The sequence below is a fragment of the Erythrolamprus reginae genome, chromosome 9, assembly GCF_031021105.1.
Source record: "Erythrolamprus reginae isolate rEryReg1 chromosome 9, rEryReg1.hap1, whole genome shotgun sequence".
NCBI lineage: Eukaryota > Metazoa > Chordata > Lepidosauria > Squamata > Dipsadidae > Erythrolamprus > Erythrolamprus reginae.
Window position 1 is genome coordinate 47,443,528 of NC_091958.1, and position 16,743 is coordinate 47,460,270.

General features: G+C 42.9%; 1 protein-coding gene across 2 annotated transcripts in view; it reads right to left on the minus strand.

Annotated features, from left to right (window-relative positions):
* The window catches only part of SNX29 (sorting nexin 29), a 213,071-nt gene extending 197,310 nt beyond the window's left edge, over nt 1-15,761 (minus strand). The window contains exons 1-6 of one of the 2 annotated variants that reach the window (XR_011559849.1): nt 15,647-15,716; nt 8,258-8,322; nt 7,983-8,035; nt 3,805-3,929; nt 1,442-1,622; nt 966-1,036 (exon numbers count right to left, since the gene is read on the minus strand). Coding sequence is in view for 1 of the 2 variants with exons in the window: in XM_070761121.1 (XP_070617222.1) it covers nt 966-1,036; nt 1,442-1,622; nt 3,805-3,929; nt 7,983-8,035; nt 8,258-8,322; nt 15,647-15,653 (502 nt within the window). In the remaining variant the exon portion in view is untranslated. Of the gene's footprint in view, nt 1-965; nt 1,037-1,441; nt 1,623-3,804; nt 3,930-7,982; nt 8,036-8,257; nt 8,323-15,646 lie in introns of both variants that reach the window. The other variant, XM_070761121.1, reaches the window with a different exon arrangement.
* Between the last annotated feature and the right edge of the window lie 982 nt (nt 15,762-16,743).

A 16,743-nucleotide genomic window follows, 5' to 3' on the forward strand; every position in this document is an offset into this window, starting at 1 on the left:
CTGCTGGCACGCGAGCTGTTGCCCTAGCTCAATTCCAACATGCATGTGTGTGCCGGCCAGCTGATTTTTGGATCTCACAGAGGCTTTGGGAGGGCGTTTTTGGCTTCCAGAGAGCCTTTGGAGGGGTGGGGGAGGGCGTTTTTACCCTCCCCTGGTTCCAAGGAAGTCTTTGGAGCCTGGGGAGGGCGAAACACGAGCCTAGTGGGCCCCCCAGAAGTTGGGAAACAGGCCATTTCCAGCCTCCAGAGGACCTCCGGGGGGGTAGGGGAAGCTGTTTTCACCTTCCCCAGGCATTGAATTATGAATTCATTCATTCATTCATTCATTCATTCATTCATTTATTGGATTTGTAGGCCGCCCCTCTCCGCAGACTCGGGGCGGCCAACAACAATGATAAAAAACAATATGTAACAATCCAATTAATAAAACAACTAAAAACCCTTATTATAAACCAGACATACACACAAAAATACCATGCATAACTTTTAATGGCCTAGGGGGAAGGAATATCTTAACTCCCCCATGCCTGGCGGCATAAGTGAGACTTGAGTAGTTTACGAAAGACAGGGAGGGTGGGGGCAGTTCTAATCTCCGGAGGGAGTTGGTTCCAGAGGGCCGGGGCCGCCACAAAGAAGGCTCTTCCCCTGGGGCCCGCCAAACGACATTGTTTAGTCGACGGGACCCGGAGAAGGCCAACTCTGTGGGACCTTATCGGTCGCTGGGATTCGTGCGGTAGCAGGTGGTTCCGGAGGTAATCTGGTCCAATGCCATGTAGGGCTTTAAAGGTCATGACCAACACTTTGAATTGTGACCGGAAACTGATCGGCAGCCAATGCAAGCCACGGACTGTTGAAGAAACGAATGTGGGCACTCACACATGCGCGATAGCGCGCACGCATGCTCTCTCGGCGCCCAAGGAAAAAAAGGTTCACCATCACTGTTCTAAGACATTGGCCCATGCTTACCAGCTGCCATGGTGGGAATCATACTGGATCGTTCTTCGTCCATCAAGAAGGACCAGTCTTCATAGAAGACACTGAAGATAAAAAGGCAGGGTTTTTTAAAAAAAAATATATTAAAATCTGTCTTGTTTAGCAGTGGAAATTTTGGGCTCAACTGGCATAAGTCGAGGACTAACTGCAATAGAATTGGAAGGGACCTTGGAGGTACTGTATATGCTACCACCATTTCTCATCTTTGCCATCTGGCTTCCAAAATTTAAAATTCTCATGTTTCAATTTTTCCCAAAATTACCTTCTAGCAACTGATGATGTTACCTATTTGGGTCGTGAAAAGTCTACCCGAAAACAATCAAGCTGACAGAAGCCCCCACAGTTCAACTTTACAACTTCAACTATTCTCTTCTATTGAGAATGACATCTACCTAAAAGTCCCCTCCTCAAAACTTTCCCCCACCAAGAAGAGCATTCAGAAAACTTACCTAAGGCGGTTTTTATCCGCAAGCAGCATATGCAAATATCTTTCCAGGGAATGTTCATTGAGAGCACAGCGTAACCAAGCCCGTCCTCGTCCCGTATCCGTAGTGATATTCCTCAGAGAATAGAAACGTTGCAGTTCGTGTTTATTAAGAACTTCTTTCACATAGTACCAGAATATGGATTCTGGGGAGAAAAAGGGAGATTCACAAGTACCCATCTCAATATTACAACCCTGCGGGCGCAGAAGCCAAAAATTGCCAAAATCTCACACACACTCATGTCCCCAAGATTTTGCTTCCAGTACATGCGCAGAACAGCTCACATTAGAGAACCATCTTTCAGCTGTGGCGAGGAGGGCGTTTGCCCAGGTTCGCCTGGCGCACCAGTTGCGGCCCTATTTGGACCGGGAGTCACTGCTCGCAGTCACTCATGCCCTCATCACCTCGAGGCCTGACTACTGTAACGCTCTCTACATGGGGCTACCTTTGAAAAGTGTTCGGAAACTTCAGATCGTGCAGAATGCAGCTGCGAGAGCAATCATGGGCTTCCCTAAATATGCACATGTCACACCAACACTCCGCAGTCTGCATTGGTTGCCGATCAGTTTCCGGTCACAATTCAAAGTGTTGGTTATGACCTATAAAGCCCTTCATGGCATCGGGCCAGAATATTTCCGGGACCGCCTTCTGCCGCACGAATCCCAGCGACCGATTAGGTCCCACAGAGTCGGCCTTCTCCGGGTCCCGTCAACTAAACAATGCCGTTTGGCGGGACCCAGGAGAAGAGCCTTCTCTGTGGCGGCCCCGACCCTCTGGAACCAGCTCCCCCCAGAGATTAGAACTGCCCCCACCGTCCTCGCCTTTCGTAAACTCCTTAAAACCCACCTTTGCCGTCAGGCATGGGGGAACTGAAACATCTCCCCCGGGCATATACAGTTATGTATAGTATGCCTGTATGTATGTTTGCTTTTAATAATGGGGTTTTTAGTGTTTTTTAAATTATTAGATTTGTTATATATTGTTTATTATTGCTGTGAGCCGCCCCGAGTCTACGGAGAGGGGTGGCATACAAATCTAATAAATAAATAAATAAATGCTGGAGGCATGGAGCGGCACACACAAGTCCTTTTCGGTAACGGTAGGCAGTGTGGCCCATACTGTGTAGGAACCCAATAGTGGTGGCACGAGCACGGATCGGCACAGACAGTACCGGAGCCGTCACACCACAATTACATCAATAGCCGGCTACTATATGAGCGTCTACACTGGACCGGACCATTAGGAACCCACCCCTGGTTCCCAACATGGGGAACAATAGCCATTATAAGGAGGCCTATCCACGCTTCAACTCAGGGAGGAACAGCAAGCAGTACCATTTTTAAGCATGGAATTCCACCCCGAATCAAGTTCTAGCGTCTGTTTTTGCTTTTGAGATGAATTTTTTTCCCCCCGCTTCCGGGCAACTTTTTTTCTCACCGCGGCATCAAGCAGGGTTTTTTTCCCCACACACCAAAAAGGCTCTGAGCCTTTTTTGGTGCCAGGGGAAAAAAACCCATGTGATTCTGCGATCAGAAAAAAAATTGCCCAGAAATATTTTTTTAAAAATTGTGCTGTTGAAATGAGTTCAGTTGGCATGGAAGCAGTGATGAGCTCCTACGGGTACGGTCATATACGCAAGACCAGTAGAAAATTTTTGAATTTTTTTTCTTTTTTTTCCCATTCTGGGCTCTGGGTATGTTTTTCCTACTGCAGTAAACGAGGTTGAATGTGTATAATTTTAGAAGTGCTATGCGTGTGTTAACATACAGTTAGTTTATATAGTAGATAATGTACATTTTTGTGTGTCTGTGTATAATACAGGTATGATTGGTTTTAAAATAAGGGGTTTTTAGTTGTTGTAGTATTGGATTTACATGCTGTTTTTATTATTGTTGTTAGCCGCCCTGAGTCTACGGAGCGGGGCGGCATACAAATCCAATAAATAAATAAATAAATAAATACGTATCTGTACATATAGCATATATACACAGAATTAAGTAGTATATTTTGGATGTTCAGTAATACTGTAGTAAATAGAGAGGGAAAGTCAAGGCACTCTAACCCAAACCCAAACCCAAACCCTTGACGTGAGTGACATCAGGTTGGCCCCCTTTAAGCCAGTCACATGACTTTTAAGCCACTCCCGATCATATGATCATCAAGCCACTCCCACCTGGTCACATGGCAAGCAAGCCACACCCACAAAATAAGCCACACCCACAGCGTGGTAGTAAAAAAGATTGCAACCCTTCACTGCATGGAAGGAAGCATTTTTGGAAGAGGGGAAAACGAGGAACAGGCACGCATGGTTAAAAGGCGGAATTTACCCATTTCAGTTTTAGTGGAGAAGCCGGTGACTTGCTTGATGGCGGCGGCGGTTAAAGCCAACCCCCGGGTCCTCTTCAAACCATGCTGAAGGACGGACTCGAACTGCGCGCAGAGGCACGTGACCCTGAAAAAGAACCGCGCATCAAATGAGAAACACTGTGCAGAATGGAGAAGGGACCGAGAGCTAACTTGCCAGGGCCACGGAGGCGAGCCGGCCCCTGCTGATGCTAAGGGGGTACAGAGGTTCAAGCTTAGGGTGGGAAGATGCTCCACGGAAATCTCAAATATAACCCCTCCCTCCATGGTTTTATGTTGGGAGAGAGGAGGGGGAAGAAGTACTACTTTTTTATTTCAAAAAGGAATGCTGCCATGACGATATCTTTCAGGCTCACTGCTACAAGAGACAATACAGTGGTACCTCCACTTACGAACTTAATTCGTTCCACGGCCAGGTTTTTAAATGGAAAAGTTTGTAAGAAGAAGCAATTTTTCCCATAGGAATCAATGTAAAAGCAAATGATGTGTGCGATTGGGGAAACCACAGGGAGGGTGGAGGCCCTGTTTCCTCCCAGGAGATTCCTAGAGGCCCCACGGAGGCTTCTCCCTGCCTTTTCTGGCCCTGTTTCCTTCCAGGAGATCCCTAGAGAGGCCCCACGGAGGCTTCTCCCTGCCTTTTCCGGCCCTGTTTCCTCCCAGGAGATTCCTAGAGAGGCCCCACATAGGCTTCTCCCTGCCTTTTCCGGTCCTGTTTCCTCCCAGGAGATTCCTAGAGAGGCCCCACATAGGCTTCTCCCTGCCTTTTCCGGTCCTCCGGTCTTCCTCCCAGGAGATTCCTAGAGAGGCCCCACATAGGCTTCTCCCTGCCTTTTCCGGTCCTGTTTCCTCCCAGGAGATTCCTAGAGAGGCCCCATGGAGTCTTCTCCCTGCCTTTTCCGGCCCTTTTTCCTCCCAGGAGATTCTTAGAGAGGCCCCATGGAGTCTTCTCCCTGCCTTTTCCGGCCCTGTTTCCTCCCAGGAGATTCCTAGAGAGGCCCCACATAGGCTTCTCCCTGCCTTTTCTGGCCCTGTTTCCTCCCAGGAGATTCCTAGAGAGGCCCCATGGAGTCTTCTCCATGCCTTTTCTGGCCCTGTTTCCCCCTAGGAGATTCCTAGAGAGGCCCCACGGAGGCTTCTCCCTGCCTTCGGGTTTGTAAGTGGAAAATGGTTCTTGAGAAGAGGCAAAAAAATCTTGAACACCCGGTTCTTATCTAGAAAAGTTTGTAAGTAGAGGCGTTCTTAGGCAGAGGTACCACTGTACTTGGCATGGGTGCAGGAACATCATCCTGCCACATGAGTCCCAGCGACCAGTTAGGTCCCACAGACTTGGCCTTCTACAGGTCTCGTCAACTAGACAATGTTGCTTGGTGGGACCTAGGGGAAGGGCCTTCTCTGTGGGGGGCCCGGCTCTCTGGAATCATCTCCCCCCCAGAGATTCACACTGCCTCCACCCTCTTCGCCTTCCGCAAGAGTCTAAAGACTCATCTATGCCGCCAGGCTTGAGGCTATTAAACTCTATCCCCCTGGCCGGCGAATGCACTGTATTTTGGTTCTTTGAAAGGAGAATGATTGACTTTTAATGTTACGGGAGTTTTAGTTTAGCTAGTCTAAATTAATTGGATTCAGGATATTGGAATTGGGGGGGTTTTTTCACATGTTGTAAGCTGCCCTGAGTCCTCGGAGAGGAGTGGCATATAAATCCAATTAATAAGTAAAATAAATAATAAACAGATCTTTGCCCAAATGAACTTATTATCTCCTGCAACCCCCCCCCCTTTCGCACCGCTTTTATTCCCTATGTGAGGGGCCATTCGTCGTCCACCTGTGGCCTTACTCCCAAGTCGACCCTTGTTCCTTAGCTGTTCCTTTCATCTGGCATCTCTGCACATACGGCCACTGGGAACAAGCTCCAATTCTCTGTCTGCCTTGCTAATGTCTGACTCCAGAGGCAGCTGGTAACTGCCAGACTGCCCTGGCCCTCTCCCTGCTCCGACGTAGAGCCTTCCCCAGACTCCAGGACTGGCCCATGTTCCTCCCCAACCTCATCACTGTCCGAATCTACTGCCAGCTCCCCTACGCTGGTGGGCCACAACAGCTGTCTTTTTTGTTCGTTTTTAGAAAGGACAACATTCAAGCCATACAGTCAGTGAACATCATCAAGGGTAACTCCCACTCCAGAGCTACGTGCTGTTACAATTCTCTCTCGCCTAATTCTGTTTATAGATTTCTCATCAAGGGCTTAGAAGTTTCCTAAAAGTGTGCACTGCAAAGCCAAACAGTCTCAGCTTGCAGCTTCATATCATAATAGCCACGATATAAAAAGAAAACAGAAGAAGAAGAGAAACAAGACATCGGAGCACAGTTGTTTTTCTGAAGAAACAGACGGGATGCAACCACAGCATAACAACAGAAATTTCCTGAAAATTATTGGTATTATGTCTCTAACCCTAAAAACAGAGAAGAGAAACTGAGGGGTGTGAAAGCTTCTTACATTGACTTCCTCAAAGCTAAGTGGGATTGACTTAGGTTCGACTACTGTAACGCTCTCTACATGGGGCTACCTTTGAAAAGTGTTCGGAAAACTTCAGATCGTGCAGAATGCAGCTGCGAGAGCAGTCATGGGCTTCTCTAAGTATGCCCATGTTACACCAACACTCCGCAGTCCCACAGAGTTGGCCTTCTCCGGGTCCCATCAACTAAACAATGCCGTTTGGCGGGACCCAGAGGAAGAGCCTTCTCTGTGGCGGCCCCGACCCTCTGGAACCAGCTCCCCCCAGAGATTAGAACTGCCCCCACCCTCCTCGCCTTTCGTAAATTCCTTAAAACCCACCTTTGCCGTCAGGCATGGGGGAATTGAGACTTTCCCTCCCCCTAGGCTTATGAAATTTATGCATGGTATGTTAGTATGTATGATTGGTTTTTAAATTGGGGTTTTAAATTAACTTAAATATTAGATTTGTTTACATTGTATTATTATTGCTGTGAGCTGCCCTGAATCTACGGAGAGGGGCGGCATACAAATCTAATAAATAAATAAATTGGGGCCGCCCCTCATAGCTCCTGCCAGGGTGGGTAAAAATCGATAATTTTTAAAATGGGTTTTTAAAAAAAATTAAATTGGATTTATTTTTATCAATTTATTTTAATAAAAATGCTTTTGGAGTACAGAGAAGACAGTTGCTCTTTAAAAATTATGATTTAAATCGAGTTGATTTTTTGTTACTACTGATTGAAACCGTGATTTTAAATTGACTTGTTTTAAAACAATTCTACCAGGGGCCCTGCTAAGAATTTGCAAGGAGGTGCAGAGATATCATCCATTTTCTGTCTCTCTCTCTCTGCATACATAAGATGATTTCCCTGCTGTAATAATGCCTGTGCTTTAAGGGGATTCCCAGAACGAGCCCGATCAATTGTACTTTCATCACTTTCATTTCCAAACCTCTTCTCCATCTTACAGTTTGGAACAAGATAATAAGGGTTTTTTAGTTATTTTAGCATTGGATTGGATTGTTACATGCTGTTTTTATCATTGTTGTTAGCCGCCCCGAGTCTACGGAGAGGGGCGGCATACAAATCCAATAAATAAATAAAATAAAATAAAATAAAATAAAATAAAATAAAATAAAATAAAATAAAATAAATAAATAAATAAATAAATAAATAAATAAATAAATAAATAAATAAATAAATAAGGAAAGACTTATTGAACTCAATCTGTATAGTCTGGAGGACAGAAGGAAAAGGGGGGACATGATCGAAACATTTAAATATGTTAAAGGGTTAAATAAGGTTCAGGAAGGAAGTGTTTTTAATAGGAAAGTGAACACAAGAACAAGGGGACACAATCTGAAGTTAGTTGGGGGAAAGATCAAAAGCAACGGGAGAAAATATTATTTCACTGAAAGAGTAGTAGATCCTTGGAACAAACTTCCAGCAGACATGGTTGGTAAATCCACAGTAACTGAATTTAAACATGCCTGGGATAAACATATATCGATCCTAAGATAAAATACAGGAAATAGTATAAGGACAGACTAGATGGACCATGAGGTCTTTTACTGCTGTCAGTCTTCTATGTTTCTATGTTTCTCATCCACCACCACCACCACCCAAAAAAATCATGTTATTTCAAACTGACCTACTATCTGAGTCAGAAGCGATCTCTTTCCTTCCTCCAAATCGGATCTGACACTGTAAGACAAAATCGGTGCATTAACAACAATGGGATGGGAGAAATTCTCATGTACTCCACAGTTTGCACTCACACAATTTTAAACACCAGAGCTCTTTTTATTTTTTTTAAAGGAAAGAAAGTGTGAGGTGCTGCAAAGTTGTTGCAGTGCCAGCACTGGACGTAAGGCACTTTTTTCAGTGTCGTTGTGACTTCGAGCAGGGGAACTTTCCATTTCTCACCTGTTTAACCGCATCCAGTAAGCGCTCAAGTAAGAACTGTCTTCGGGCAGCACTGTTCTGCAGCCCTAAAATTCAAGAACATACGTGTTATGATATAGTAAACATTCTTTCCATTTTCAACTAGGTGAGAATGAATGGAATATGTCTTTGCAAAACCAGGAGGGGGGGGGGGTTTCTTCCTCTTCTCCAAAACAATCCCAGCTCCTTGGAAATTAATTGTGCCATTTCTACAAACAGATATATGCACACACACATACACACATAGAGAGAGAGAAAGAGAAAGAGAGGAAGTTTGCACTACTGGTTCTCCGAACTACTCAAAATTTCCACTACCGGTTCTCCAAACTACTCAAAGTTTTCACTACCGTTTCTCCGGCCTACTCAAAATGTCCACTACCGTTTCTCCGGCCTACTCAAAATTTTCACTACCGTTTCTCCAGCCTACTCAAAATGTCCACTACCGGTTCTCCGGCCTACTCAAAATTTTCAGTACCGTTTCTCCAGCCTACTCAAAATGTCCACTACCGTTTCTCCAAACTACTCAAAATTTTCACTACCGTTTCTCCAGCCTACTCAAAATGTCCACTACCAGTTCTCCGAACTACTCAGAATGTCCACTACCGGTTCTCCGAACTACTCAAAATGTCCACTAACGGTTCTCCGAACTACTCAACATGTCCACTAACGGTTCTCCAAACTACTCAAAATGTCCACTACTGGTTCTCCGGCCAACTCAAAATGTCCACTACCGGTTCTCCGGCCTACTCAAATTTTCCACTACCGGTTCTCCGGCCTACTCAAAATGTCCACTACCGGTTCTCCGAACTACTCAAAATGTCCACTACCGGTTCTCCGAACTACTCAAATTTTCCACTACCGGTTCTCCGAACTACTCAAAATGTCCACTACCGGTTCTCCGAACTACTCAAAATTTTCACTACCGTTTCTCTGGCCTACTCAAAATGTCCACTACTGGTTCTGAGGCCTAATCAAAATGTCCACTACCGGTTCTCCGACCTACTCAAAATGTCCACTACCGGTTCTCCAAACTACTGAAAATGTCCACTACCGGTTCTCCAGCTTACTCAAAATGTCCACTACTGGTTCTCTGAACTACTCAAAATGTCCACTACCGGTTCTCCGACCTACTCAAAATGTCCACTACCGGTTCTCCAGCCTACTCAAAATGTCCACTACAGGTTCTCCAGCCTACTCAAAATGTCCACTACCGGTTCTCCGGCCTACTCAAAATGTCCACTACCAGTTCTCCGAACTACTCAAAATGTCCACTCCTGGTTCTCCGAACTACTCAAACTTTCCTCTACCGGTTCTCCAAATTATTCAAACTTTCCACTACCAGTTCTCCAAACTACTCAAAATTCTTGCCACCAGTTCTCCAAACTATTCAAAATTTCCATTACCGGTTCTCCAGAATTAGTCGGAACCTGCTGAAACCCACTTCTGATCTGTACCATCCTACCAGAACAGATAGAGTTGGCATGCTCCTAGTCCCTTCCTCTAAAAACTGTCATCTGGGGGGAGTCAGCCCCTGCTCCATGGAACTCCCTTCCCCAGGCCTCGACCCTCCTTATCTTCTCTAAACTTTTATTTTCTTCTAAGTGCTTAAACAAAAGACTATATATTTTTGCTGTTTTTAATGGGCTTAGTTTTATAGCTTTATTAAGGTTTTTATCTTGTTTTCACTTTTGATTTTGAGCTGTTCAAAGTTAGTTATCAGATGAGCAGTTAGATAAACGTTTTAAATCAACAACAACATTTTGTGTTGGGATAGTGAAGATTGTAGATATTTATGTGGCCATAAAGGAACTATATTTGCTGTAAAGTAAAATGTTTAAACCGCAAAAGTCACACCATGTACAATGTTTTTAATTGTACAGTACTGCTAATTTTTAAAGAAACTTTAAAAAAAAACCTTTATGGAGACTATTATTAATGGTTGACTAATCAAAAACATTCATTCTGTTCGGGAGCATCGGTTAGCTAAGTTGCTGATTTTGCATTCTGTCACACTATTTCTGAGAACTACAGATTCCAACTTTGGATTTCTGGCCCAAGCTGATATTTATATTTATTTAGTTATTTATTTTATTTTATTTTATTGAATTTATTTTATTGAATTAGTTATTTATTTTGTCCAATACACAATGAGGATTTTAGTGGGTATATATCTATATACACATAGTAAAATACATGATGAAGGTTATAGAGGAGATAAAATATATCTAAGAAATAATAGAAAAGAAGATAAAGTAATAGAACATATCAATGAAAGAATAGAAGAAGAGATATAGGAATAGAAGAAAGGTATAGGAGATATAGGAGAGCAATAGGACAGGGGACAGAAGGCATTCTAGTGCACTTGTACTCGCCCCTTACTGACCTCTTAGGAATCTGGATAGGTCAACCATAGATAATCTAAGGGTAAAGTGTTGGGGGTTTGGGGATGACACTACGGAATCCAGTAATGAGTTCCACGCTTCGACAACTCGATTACTGAAGTCATATTTTTTACAGTCAAGTTTGGAGCGGTTAATATTAAGTTTAAATCTGTTGTGTGCTCTTGTGTTGTTGTGGTTGAAGCTGAAGTAGTCGCCGACAGGCAGGACGTTGCAGCATATGATCTTGTGGGCAATACTGTACTTAGATCTTGTTTAAGGCGTCTTAGTTCTAGGCTTTCTAGGCCCAGGATTGAAAGTCTAGTCTCGTAGGGTATTCTGTTTCGAGTGGAGGAATGAAGGGCTCTTCTGGTGAAGTATCTTTGGACATTTTCAAGGGTGTTAATGTCTGAGATGCGATATGGGTTCCAAACAGATGAGCTGTATAACAATTATTCCTTAAAGATTTCAAGGAAGCAAAGAGGTAGGGGGAAGGAAAGAAAGAGCAGTCATTTCTGATATCAAATTGCTGACTTGCTAAAGTCTACCACTTTTCATCCTTACTCAGCTGCTTCACATTTTATTCCTGAGTGCCAAACCTCAACGCATTAACAATTCAGCTAAAGTGCACTGGATGACTCTACGCAAAGTACAGGTATCAAATTCCTGTGTTTAGATGAGTAGTTGCTGCTCCAGAGTACATGACTTGCAAAAGTATATTAGGAATACAGTGATACCTTGTCTTACAAACTTAATTGGTTCCGGGACGAGGTTCTTAAGGTGAAAAGTTTGTAAGACGAAACAATGTTTCCCATAGGAATCAATGGAAAAGCGATTAATGCGTGCAAGCCCAAAACTCACCCCTTTTGCCAGCCGAAGCGCCCGTTTTTGCACTGCTGGGATTCCCTTGAGGCTCCCCTCCATAGGAAACCCCACCTCTGGACTTCTGTGTGTTTTGCAATGCTGCAGGGGAATCCCAGCATCGCAAAAACAAGTGCTTCGCTGGCAACGGAAGTCCGGAGGTGGGGTTTCCCATGGAGAGGAGCCTCAGGGGAATCCCAGCAGCGCAAAAACGGGTGCTTCTCTGGCAACGGAAGTCCGGAGGCAGGGCATCCCAACGGCGACGGTGAGTTTGTAAGGTGAAAATAGTTTGTAAGAAGAGGCAAAAAAATCTTAAACCCCGGTTTTGTATCTCAAAAAGTTTGCATGACGAGGCGTTTGTAAGATGAGGTATCACTGTATCTCCATATTTATTTATTTATTTACTTACTTACTTACTTACTTACTTACTTACTTACTTACTTACTTACTTACTTATCAGATTTGTATGCCGCCCCTCTCCGCAGACTCGGGGAGGCTCACAGCAATAATAATACAATGTAAACAAATGTAATATCTAAGTTTAAGTTAATTTAAAACCCCAATTTAAAAACCAATCATACATACTAACATACCATGCATAAATTTTATAAGCCTAGGAGGAGAGAAAGTCTCAATTCCTCCATGCCTGAAGACAGAGGTGGGTTTTAAGGAGCTTACGAAAGGCAAAGAGGGTGGGGGCAACTCTGATATCTGGGGGGAGTTGGTTCCAAAGGGTAGGGGCCGCTACAGAGAAGGCTCTTCCCCTGGGTCCCGCCAAACGACATTTTGCCAATAAATTCTCTTCTTAATATGAGGGGGAAAGGTAAAAAAAGAAATTAAGGCTCTTTCTTTGCCAACAGACTGTAATTTTCAATATAACAGAAGGGAGGAGGATTAAACACATGAAGTGTTTAATTAAGAGCATCTTTTAAGCCACTGCTTCTCAGCTGGTGTTATGGATACCACAGTGAAATTCTGATATATTCTAAATGGAACCTAGGAGGAAAGTCACTTAAACTGTAATATAATAACAGCATGCCTGCAAACCAAAGTCTTTCTTTAAAAATGTGAGGGGTTTTTTTTATATTCTGCTGGGATCCAGATAATTTTCCTAAAGTAACAGATGGGGTTCGGCTACGGCAGTCCATTTGCAGTAGGACTTAAAGGATATTTAAAACTATAGTATCCAATTACTCAATGCAAGGCAGTTTGCTTACCAAGCAACATTCAGCAAACAATGTAAAAATATCAAGTCAGTGTGACAAAGTTACTCAAACACAACAACATGCACACAAAAATGCTGTTGATCCTTTCCACCGGATTCCCTAAACAAATATTTAAAGCAACTGTAGTGAAATGTGAAGCTATCAAAAGTGACTGAATGCATTTGTGAGTGTGCAAATAAATGAATCTGTATTTTCTGACTACATGTTTTAAACAGCAGCGAGGATTATTTTTGCACAATATTGGAAAAATGAAGAAATACCGCAAGCTGAAAAGATAATTAAGAAGATATTAGATTGTGCACAAATGGATAGGCTTACATTGAAAAATCAAACAGAAAGAAGGCACAAATACTGTAGTATCAAACATGAAACTTATTTTACCAATGGTTGGGAAAAAGGAGTGGAGAGTAAGAAGGGAATTTATATTGTTAAGCAATTTAAAATATCCAGACAACATGTTTATTAAGCACCAAGGAATGTAATAGAAAATTAATAAAAAATATTTTTAAAAATTGCTGTTTGATCCTTTCCACCAAATTCCTTCAAGAGGTAAACAAATATAGTGAAAAATGAAGCTATCAAAAGTGGCGGAATGCGTTTGCGAGTGTGCAAAATAAATGAATCTGGATTTTCTGACTGAGTGCACACTTTATAGTTGCATTAAAAAGAAATCCGCTTGAGCAATTCTATTGTCAAGTAACTACACATCCAGATATTCATTCTACTACCAGGATAAAAGAGGGCAATTGCGACATGATCTCATTTAGCTCTGAAAAACTGACCCACAGCCAGTTCATAAAGCAAGTTGAAGTTTAACAGAAAATGTAACCTATACATTTTATTTCCCCTTTCACAACTGAAGCAAAACAATCACAGCACTTAGAAAAATGCAGAAGGGTTTACACCTCAAAGAAATAAAAGAAATATAATTAAGGATATCTATGGAGGATATTTATGGAGATTCTCAATCATCCAAGTCATAGTTGTCACCAAAGTACTTTTTTCAAAGGGCAACTGGACTTTCTTGGCCTTTTTTTCCCCCTGGAAGACGTTTCACTTCTCCTCCGAGGAGCTTCTTCAGTTCTGAAGAACTGAACTAACTGAAGAAGATTTTTGGAGGAGAAGCGAAACGACTTTGAGGAAAATGAACCAAGAAAGTCCAGTTGCCTTTTGAAAATACATCTTTTGAAAGAAAGTGTGCTTGAACAGGTAAAGAGTGGTCATAACCATGTTAACTCCTTAAAGAAATGGGCAGATTCTGAGCAAACGCAGAGTGCCTAAAGCTTCATTAACTTCTTAAGAAAGATAGAAACATAGAAGTCTGATGGCAGAAAAAGACCTCATGGTCCATCTAGTCTGCCCTTATACTATTTTCTTAAGAAAGATGGCAGAATGCCTCTGAGGGGGTACAGAGTGCCCAGAGCCACGTCATCCTCTTAAGAAAACTGGTAAAAGGCAATAAAAAGATTTATGTGATTAGAAGAGAAGCCAAAGTATGTTGGCAGAGAGTCTCTGATTTACTATAAAGAGTCCGGAATCTCCTCGAGCCATTAAGAAAACTGGCAAAGCTTCTGAGCAGGTACAGAGTGTCCCAAAACTCAAGCAAACTAGGAGAATGCCTTTGAGCAGATACAAAGGGCCCAGGGCCACATCAACTAATAATAGTTAATACACATCAACTAGTAATAGTAATAATAACAACAACGAGTTGGAAGGGACCTTGGAGGTCTTCTAGTCCAATCCCTGCTTAGGCAGGAACTCCTTCATAACATTGTCAGAGACACTCTGAGCAACTACAGGGTGCCCGAAATCCCCTCCGCCCTTTTATAAAACTGGTAAAGAATGCCTCTGAGCAGGCAAAGAGTGCTCAGAATTCTCAACTACCTATGAAAACAATCAGAGCACTTCTGAGCGCGTACAAAGTGCCCAGAGCCAAGACCCCACCAGGGAACAATAACAACCCACTTTCTGTACTGACAGGAAGAAACTATAGGAAAATTCACATACTTAGTTACTACGGGCTAATCAAACCAAAGAACTGTTGCTGCCAAAGAAAACAATGTTTTAACTTAACGATAACTGAATATAATTGACTATACTATATTATGGGACATTGTATTGTATTTTTTTATTTTTTTATATGCTGTAAGCCACCCTGAAGAGGAACAGCATATAAACCCAATAAAATAAAATAATAAATTATACTAGTAGAAGTCAGAACCAAATAAGAATGACATTAATGTAAACAATAATTACCATATATAGGAAAATACAAAGATGTAATACTAATGAGCTGTAAAACGAAAGTGTCAACGACATACCTGACGCCCAGGTTTAATGCTACCTACCAAATGTATCTTATATGCTATATGTGTTGTGTAAATATGCATGTTTGTATGTTTGTTTGTCTTATTTTTAATATAAAACCAGAGCGCCCAGAGCCTGCCACAACCCCTTTAAAAAATTTGGCAAGAGTGTCTCTGAGCGGGTACAGAGCGCTTCCTGCCGGGCCTCGCCCCCCCAACAGCAACGCCCATCACCCCCCCTCCCCCCCAAAAATAGCAAAAGTGCCTCTGAGAGAGTGCAGAGCGCCCTGCCAGGCTAATGCAAAGGAGCAAAAAGCACGAAGCCCAAGGGAAGGACGGGTTGTCTCTGAGCATACGCCAAGCGCCTGGAGCTTTGGAGGGGCTTCAAGGGAGCGGAAAGGAGCTTCGCCAGCTTAGGAAGCTGGTAAAGTCCCGCCCGCAGAAAGGGATAGGAGATGAACCGTGGGCAAGGGAGCCTCTGGGCATGGACAGAGCGCCGCCTCCTCCGCCCCTTCCTCCCTCACCATCATCCTCGGCACGAGACAGAGGGCGGGAAACACACACCCACACACAAAAAACCCCACCGGCAGCCGCACTCACCGCTCATGCTGCTCGCCAAGCCGGAGCAACTGGGCTCCCTCGCTTCCCTCCTCCCCCGCCCCACCCCCCTCCGCCCGGACCAAGGCGGCAGCCTCCGCCACCGGAAGTGACCCTTCGCCCCGGAAACAAAATAGGGAGAACCCGGAAGTATCCTGCATGGGGCAGGCGTGTTTTTTCGTGGTCGCCGAGGTTGGGGGGGGGGGGTCGGGGGGACTAGGGAAAGGGGCAGCCCCCTCCCCTCTCCAATCTCCGGGAAGGCCAGGATGAGCCATAAAAAAACAGAGCTGGAAGGGACCTTAAAGGACCCTGTCTGGAAGAGTACATAGACTGTCCTGCCCTAGCAGGGGTTTGGACTAGAAGACCTGCAAGATCCCTTCCAGCTTATGCTATGCTATGCTATGCCATACCCTATTCCTTTCTCTATTCTGTTCTCTAATTCTAGTTCTGTTTTGTCCTATTCCTTATTATATTCCATTCCATATTCTATATTCTTCATTCGATTATTCCGTTCTGTTCTCTTCTATATAAAGATTCTATTCTATTCTTATTTCTATTTCTAATTCTATCCTCTTCTAATATTCTTTTCTATTCAAAGATTCTATTCTATTCTTATGTCTCTAATTCTATTCTATTCTAATATTCTGTTCTATATTGTATATTCTTCATTCTATTATTCCATTCTGTTGTTCTGTCCTACATAAAGATTCTATTCAAAGTCTATTCTATTTTTATTTCTATATCCATTTCTAATTCTATTTATTCTAATATTCTATTCTATATAAAGATTCTATTCTATTCAAGGATTCTATTCTACTCAGAGTCTATTCTAATCTTATTTCTCTATTTCTAATTCTATTCTAATATTCTATTCTATTCTATATTGTATATTCTTCATTCTATTATTCCATTCTGTTGTTCTGTTCTGTTCTTGTCTTATTTCTACCGGTATATCTATTTCTAATTCTATTCTATTCTATATAAAGTTTCTGTTCTATTCAAAGATTCTATTCTTATTTCTCTATTTCTATTCTAATATTCTATTCTATATTGTATATTCTTCATTCTATTATTCTATTCTATTCTACTCTATTCTATTC